The 8,089-nt window shown below is 49.7% G+C and overlaps 1 protein-coding gene across 1 annotated transcript; it reads left to right on the forward strand.

Annotated features, from left to right (window-relative positions):
- Nucleotides 1-6,239: 6,239 nt before the first annotated feature.
- On the forward strand, nucleotides 6,240-7,172 carry LOC119696263 (olfactory receptor 14C36-like). The gene has a single exon (XM_038125987.1). It carries the CDS (start codon nucleotides 6,240-6,242, stop codon nucleotides 7,170-7,172), a length of 933 nt encoding a protein of 310 aa, XP_037981915.1.
- The last annotated feature ends 917 nt before the right edge of the window (nucleotides 7,173-8,089 follow it).

Raw genomic sequence — 8,089 nt, forward strand, 5'->3', positions numbered from 1 at the left:
GAGTAATATCCCCCCATCACACCAGTGGTTTAGCGTGATAGAGCTAAAAGATGCTTTTTGGGCATGTCCACTGGCAGAGAAAAGTAGGGATATATTTGCCTTTGAATGGGAGGACCCCGATTCTGGGAGGAAGCAACAGCTTTGGTGGACTAGGTTACCCCAAGGGTTTTCCGAATCCCCAAACCTATTTGGTCAAGCCTTGGGAGAAGTACTACAACTCTTCTCCATCAAACCTGAGATAAAGCTCAGCCAGTATGTAGATGATTTGCTTCTCTCAGGATGGGAAGAAAACAAAGTTTGGGAATCCATCACAGCAATATTAAATTTTCTGGGGGACCAAGGACTTTGAGTATCAAAAGGGAGACTCCAATTTGTAGAGAGGGAAGTAAAATTCCTAGAACATGGGATTTGTTAAGGGAGCTGGAGTTTGAGCCCTGAGAGAATTATGGGGATAGCTTCACTCCCACAGCCAAAAACTGAGAGAAAAGTTAGAAGGTTTCTAGGCTTGTTGGGATATTATAGGCTGTGGACTGAAGGATACACGTGAGCCGTCAAGTTCTTGTATGAAAAGCTAGTAGAAGAAAAGATTGGGTGGGAAAAAACAATGAACAGAAGTTTGAAGCTTTAAAGCAAAAATTAGTTAGTGCACCAGCACTGAGACTTCCTGCCTTAGACAAACCGTTTTATCTGTTTGTAGATGTAGAAAGAGGGGTAGCTCATGGAGTACTAGCCCAGGACTGGGGAGGATCCAGGAAACCAGTGGCCTGTTGATCAAACCTGCTGGACCCTGTCAGCCGGGGATGGCCGACCTGTATTCAGGCAGTGGCAGCAACTGCCGTACTCGTAGAGCAAAGCAAAAAATTAACCTTTGGGGGAAAATTGAAAGTGTATACTCCTCACTCAGTTAGAAGTATCCCAAGCCAAAAGGCTGAGAAATGGCTCACTGATTCCCGAGTGCTAAAGTATGAAGCCATCCTAATAAATAGTGATTTAGAGCTAATCGTGAGTAACCAACTCAACCCTGCCCAGTTTTTGTATGGAGAACCAGATGAGGCACTAATACATAATTGCCTAGAAGTTATAAACTATCAAACTAAAGTAAGAGAGGACCTAACAGATCAACCACTCCAAGGTGGAAAAGGGTTGTACATCGATGGATCTTCACAGGTAATAAAGGGGCACAGGGTATCGGGGTGCGCTGTAGTGGATGAAGGGTGAGTGGCCATAGAAAAGTCACCTTCCACCTGGTCAGCCCAGTGTGTGAGCTATATGCCCTAAAGCGAGCTCTGGAAATATTGGCACAGGAAAGGGGAACAACATATACTGACTGAAAATACGCTTTTGGAGTAGTGCATACCTTTGGAAAAAATTTGGGAAGAGAGGGGGCTATTAAATTCAAAGGGAAAGGGACTGAGTCATGAAAAATTTGTTTTAGAAGAGTTAGAAACCTTACAATTGCCAGAGGAAGTAATGGTGGTATATCTTGAAGGACATCCAAAAAGGGCAGGAGGGAACAATTTTGCCAATTTAGAAGCTAAAAATGCAACTGAATCAGAGACAGAAAAATGAATACTAGTATGAACACCCATGAGAGAAATGCAAAAAGTCCCCATTTTCAGTGGGAAAGAAGAGGAAGAACTCCTCAAAAGAGCAGCTAAGAAAGATAACAAAGGGAAGTGGAGATTAGCAGTTGGGAGGCAAATGTTGAATAAAATCCTGGCCAAGAAAATGCTAGAAGGCAAACATGGAACAACACATTGGGGTGCACAAGCACTAAGTGATCAATTTCTAAGGGATTAAGGATGCATAGGAATTCTCAGAATGGCTAAGCAAGTAACTGAATGGTGTGTGATATGTCAACAAGTAAATAAGAAGGTCATGAGGAAATCCAGGTGAGAGGGAGAACTAGCCTTGCAGTCTTTCCAAAACATCCAAGGAGACTTTACCAAGCTTCCCCACGTACAACGGTGGAAGTTTTTGCTAGTGATAGCAGATCACGTGGCTCATTGGGTAGAGGTGGTACCCACTGTGAAAGCCAGTGCCAGTGTTGCGAGTAAAACACTTCTAGAATCAATCATTCCCCAGTATGGGATGGCAAACAGGATTGATTCAGACCGGAGAACTCATTTCACATCAGAGATATTGCAGAAAGTTGTTCAGGCCCTGGGAGTAAAATGGGAATTGCACACTCCATGGCATCCACAGAGTTCTGGGTGTGTAGAGAGGATGAATCAAACTCTGGAAAGAGCTCTAGTTAAGCTCATGATTGAAACCCAAATGTCATGGATCAAATGTCTCCCTTTGGCCTTCTTAAGAATTAGAACCCAACCCCAGTCAGATCTGGGGGTCTCCCCCCATGAAATGATGTTTGGGTTACCCTTCCTGACCTCACCCCAGAAGGTTGCCCCCTGTGAGGAAGGGGAAGCCAATGCCAAGAAATAAGTTCTGTCTCTAGCACAAACCTTAGAAGGGCTAAGACATAAAGGGGCAATTCCTCAAACTACCACCCTGGATTTCAGAATCCATAATAGTAATCCTGGGGATAGGGTGATGATTAAGTCATGGAGAGATCAGCCCCTAACTCCTCAGTGGGAAGATCCCCTTCAGGCACTGCTCACCACCGAATCAGCTGTACGAACTGCAGAGCGGGGATGGACTCATGGCAACAGAGTCAAAGGCCTGGCAGAAGAACACAAAGACTGGACTATAACATCCGGGCCAGGTAAAATGAGATTGACTTTCAAGCAGAGACTGAAAGACAAGCAGAAAGACACCAAGATGCCCAAAGAGTAGAGTCAAGCTTCCACCAGCCAGCTCAAGAACTGTTTTCCTGTTTTCATGGGTGAGAATTACCAGCATCTGTTGAGGGGAAGCACACAAGGGACTGTAAAAGGTAATGGGGCAGCATCTTTAAGAAGTAAGACAAGGAATAGAGGGCAAGACTGGGTTGGGCCCTTTGTTCACCACCAAGAACATTCCATAGCCCTGCTGTGGGTAGCAACCCTGTAGGCATGGTAAGGTAGGGATAAAAGGCGATACTGGACCTCTAGCATTCCTCAATTGTCTTTTAATACAACAGGGACTAGAGGGCAGGACCGAGTTGGCCTCTGTACTCACCCCTAAGATGCACTGACTATGGGCAGCAGCCACATAGGCGCGGTAGATGGGAGTCCAAGCCATACTGGACCTCTGTGATGCCCTTTTGTCCATTCCAAATAAGTGTGTCTAAGGAAAGCCTGCGATTTTTTTCCTCCTGTTCCTACTGTCCTTGCCTACATCCACAGATGCTGGTATGACTCATTCAAGAGAAAGTGAAATTTTTTTACTCAATTGTTCAAGCAAAATGACATAACGAAAAAGAAAAGGGGGGTTTATTCTAAATGAGTAATCCTATGGTTGAATCTCACAAATGAGTGGTGAATATTAAATATATGTTAAGAGAAGTTTTGTAGATGTACAGTTATCTTTCCCCTCCCCCTTGCCTTGTTATCACAGGATGGCCTTAGTAGTTGGGGCATTTGGGAGGGTCGGCTTGTTACTATGGCAGCACCTGACCTCCAGTCAGGGTGTAAGACAGTGATCTCCACCACTGGACAGTGAAGAAGCAGTCGATTGACAAGACTTTGGGAGGGGCTAGAGGTATAAAAGACAGAGCATCCATTTTGTAGATGAGCACACGGTGACTGAATCTTTTGCTCCCGGCACTGTGTTCTTTTCTTTATTCAGTCTTCTGTTGTATTTTGATAAGGTCTTAATAAACCATTTAAATTTTTGAAAGTGAAAATCATTTCCACATGGGGTTTGGGAACGTCAGGCAAGGTTGTTAACACTGGGTCAGCTCCAAGGTACAACTTCACTGACATGGCCAAACCTCCTTAGGAGCGGCCCTACATCGATACCAATATCAGAATGTTGCAATCAGCTCTTCTCGAAAGAGAACAGTAATAAAATACACTCTTTAAAAGAGGATTACATATTTCTTAGAAGCCCTTTGAAATATTTCTCCATAACTGTTAAAGGAAGCCTTCTTGATGAACTGCAAAGGAACAGAGGGAAAACAAGGCAGAGCCAGAGTTTGTCAGGACTCAATTGATCCTAATGAGCCCCGTGGTGCATTTGGAGCTGAGCCCTTGAACCTCAGGGCCAGAGAGAAGATTGCACAAACCTTTCCGGGAGTTCAAGAAAAAAGAATACCCCAAAGTGTCTCAAAATGTTAATGGATCCAAACAAGGTCCGTTGCCAACACAAGCTGCTCACGGACTCCTTGGAAGAAAGAATTGGAGGCCAGGATGGCAAAAAAACCTCTCAGAGACTAAGTGTAGAAAGGAAAATCCAAAGTACCTTAAAAATCTTGAGTATCTCAAAGTATTAATGAGTCCCACTGAGTGTCAGTACAAAGCTCTCAAGGGACTCGTTAAAGCAGATAATTGGGGCCAGGATTGCACAAACCTCTCATAGAGTCTGGATCAAAAAGGAAACACCAAGTAGCTAAAAAATGGAAGTACTCTGAAATAATTATGAGTCCCACTGAATGTTGTTACTGACAAAGCCTCTCCAGGGACTCATTACAGCAGATCATTGGAGGCCATGATTGTACGAACCTCTCAGAGACTCCAAGGCAAAAGCAAAAGCCAAAGTCCTTTGAAAAGCCTGCAGTCCCTGGGAGCATGAAGGAGCCCCCAGGGCCATTGCTGAGCAAGGCTCCCCAGGGACTCCTTCCAGCAGATCCTTGAGGCCACTGGCATGTGGGCTAGGGGGGATGCTGAGGGCAGGACAAGGGGCTGCCAGTGGCCAGCCTGGCTGGGGCTGTGCCAGGAGGCCCCAGTGGCTCAGGACAAGGTGTCTCCTGCCAGCCCTTGGTGGCACAGAGCCTGCTGTGCCCCAGGGCACCAAGACTTGGCTTCTCTTTGTCCCCACCTGTCATCACTGCCTGCAGTTCTCTGCTCTGCCTGGGGCCTGGGGACACTTTCTCAGTCGTGTCCCTCACTGGGACCCATTAAAAGTCCAAGAAACTTTGGAGTGTGATTCTGACTTGGAGTTCTGGAGAGGTTTCTTCAGCTGCCTCTCAGGGACTGATGTTCAGGGCCTGAGCACAAAGCCCCAGAGGCTCATTAAAGTCCTTGTCCTGTGTCTGTGCTGCTGAGCTGGGCTGGGCTGCTGGCACAGAGACAGCTGCTGGTAACCAAGAAGAGCTTGAAAAGCACATTTCTCTTGATGAGCAGCTCTTCTGCCAGCCCAGCAGGGCTGGGGCACTGCCTGCAGCCACCGCGGGCACAGCCCAGAGGCACAGAGAGCTTCAATCAGTCAGGGCTGGGAAGATGCTGAGAAGTGCCTGGGGCAGAATCCCTGCCAGCCCTTGGCACAGGAACCTCTGGCTGCAGGACAATCCAGCTGCAGCTCCTGGAGCGATCTCCTACAGTTGGAACATCCCATGGCCTACAGACTCTGTGAGTACATTCTCTGATTATCTCTTGTGCAGAGCAGCCAGGGGTGCCCAGGGCTGTCCTGCAGAGCAGGGTCCTGCAGCCCAGGGCACTGTGCTGGGGCAGGGACTCTGCTGCCTGCCAGGGACAGCTCTCAGCCAGCCCTGGCAGCTGCTCCCAGTACTGGGGGACAAGATTTAGGTGCAAGGAAATGTCCTGGAAATGTTCTCCTTGTGTGGTGAGGATGCTGCATTGTTCAGGGCTGCTTCCAGCATGACATTTATCTCCAGAACATTTCTGTGTAGATTATACAGGGAGCTCAGCAAGGCAGGGTCTGCATAAAAGGGAAAAACCTGCCTTTTAATCTACTGCTCTGGGTTGACTAGATGGGAAAATTCTCATATATTTTTATCTCTCAGTTCAGGAGGGAAAAAGAAAATAAATTTCTCTCAGATCTGAAAAAACCAGGCAGTGACAGAAAGAAGCACAGATACTCTTAGAGGCAGCATCAGTGTCGCTTTTCCCGTCTTCTCAGGATTGCTCTGATGTTGCCATTGGAGCCTGCAGAGCCAGAGCTGCCCCTGGGCAGTGCCTGAGCTGGGAGGGGTCTGCAGGGCAGAGCTGAGCCCCCAGGGCTGGGCTGTGCTCTGAGCGCAGAGAAGCAGCTGCTGGCAGGGACAGCTCCAGGCAGCAGAGCCCTGGGCAGGCAGTGGGAAAAAGTGTCCCCAGGCTATGTTGGGATATTGAAAGTCCTCTCCAAACACAACTATTCCATGATTACTTTTTCTTACAGATCCCTATGCCAAGGCACCACAAATGTCCAACAGCAGCTCCATCAGCCACTTCCTCCTGCTGGCGTTGGCAGACACGCGGCAGCTGCAGCTGCTGCACTTCTGCCTCTTGCTGGGCATCTCCCTGGCTGCCCTCCTGGGCAACGGCCTCATCATCAGTGCCGTAGCCTGCGGCCAGCACCTGCACACGCCCATGTTCTTCTTCCTGCTCAACCTGGCCCTCACTGACCTGGGCTCCATCTGCACCACTGTCCCCAAAGCCATGCACAATTCCCTCTGGGACACCAGGAACATCTCCTACACAGGATGTGCTGCTCAGCTCTTCTTCCTTCTCTTCTTTATCACAGCAGAGTTTTCCCTCCTGACTGTCATGTGCTATGACCGCTACGTGTCCATCTGCAAACCCCTGCACTACAGGACCCTCCTGGGCAGCAGAGCTTGTGCCCACATGGCAGCAGCTGCCTGGGCCACTGGCTTTCTCTATTCACTGCTGCACACGGCCAATACATTTTCCCTGCCCCTGTGCCATGGCAATGCCCTGGGCCAGTTCTTCTGTGAAATCCCACAGATCCTCAAGCTCTCCTGCTCCAAATCCTACCTCAGGGAACTGGGGCTCATTGCCTGCAGTGCCTGTTTGGTACTTGGCTGTTTTGTGTTCATAGTTTTCTCCTATGTGCAGATCTTCAGGGCTGTGCTGAGGATCCCCTCTGAGCAGGGACGGCACAAAGCCTTTTCCACCTGCCTCCCTCACCTGGCTGTCGTCTCCCTGTTTGTCAGCACTGGAACATCTACGTACCTGAAGCCCCCCTCCATGTCCTCCCCATCTCTGGATCTGGCCCTGTCAGTTCTGTACTCGGTGGTGCCTCCAGCCCTGAACCCCCTCATCTACAGCCTGAGGAACCAGGAGCTCAAGGCTGCAGTGTGCACACTGATGACTGGATGGGTTCAGAAACAATAAACTGCTGGCCAGTTCCTACAAATCACTTGTAATAAAAGTCATCTTTGATACTTCTTGTTAGTTTGGTTGTGGGGTTCCTTTGCTTTGATTTAGTTTTTTCATATTGTCCAAAATGAAATGTCATAGTTTGTGCCATTTCTGATTTTGCGTCTCTCTGCCTTCCCTGTGGCCACAGACTGTGTCAATGACGGGCTGCGCTCTCAGTGGCTTTAAAGGAACTAAAGGATCTCCCAGCAAAGTTTTCTGCAGAGATGCCTTTTCGTTGCCTTCTCTGGAGCTGCAGCAGCAATGTCTGTGTGCAGAGCTGGGGGCAGATCAGTGCTGGCCCAGCAGCTGTGCCCAGCAGCAGCAGCAGCACTTGGTGTTGCCAGTGCTGCTGCCGTGGCCCTGCCCCGCTGCCCTGGTGGCCCTGGTGTTGCTGTAGGGCCTGAGTGCTCTCGGGGCCGGGCACAGTGCTGGGGGTGGCAGTGCCGGGGCTGCAGCAGGGACAGGCCATGGGCACTGCTGGGGCAGCGCTGACGCCTCAGGCCAGGGCCTGGGAGCTGCAGGCTCCTTGCCCAGGCTCTCTCAAGAACATGGCCAGGCCAATGCTCAGCACAGAAAAGCCCCATGAACAGCCCCAGGCTGGCCGTGGGCAGGCTGGGGGCAAACAGCATGGCTGGGGCTCTGCAAGGGCCCTGGGGGAGACGGGAAGGAGCAGCAGAGCAGGGGCTGATCCATCCCCAGTGCGCTGCACAGCCCAGGGCAGCGTCCCAGAGCGTCGTCACTGAGCTGCCAACACCATCCCCCCTCTGCAGCCCTGGCTTCTCCCCCAGCTCACAGAGGTGCCCCATCCTTGCAGGTACAGGCACGGCAGCACTGGCCCAGGAGCCCCTGTTTGCATTGCACAGAGCAGGCAGGAGCACCCCCATGCTGAT

The sequence above is a fragment of the Motacilla alba genome, unplaced genomic scaffold (assembly GCF_015832195.1).
Source record: "Motacilla alba alba isolate MOTALB_02 unplaced genomic scaffold, Motacilla_alba_V1.0_pri HiC_scaffold_28, whole genome shotgun sequence".
Lineage (NCBI taxonomy): Eukaryota > Metazoa > Chordata > Aves > Passeriformes > Motacillidae > Motacilla > Motacilla alba.

Coding starts and splice junctions, on each gene's coding strand:
- LOC119696263 (XM_038125987.1), top strand. CDS start 6,240: ATGTCCAACAGCAGCTCCATCAGCCACTTCCTCCTGCTGGCGTTGGCA.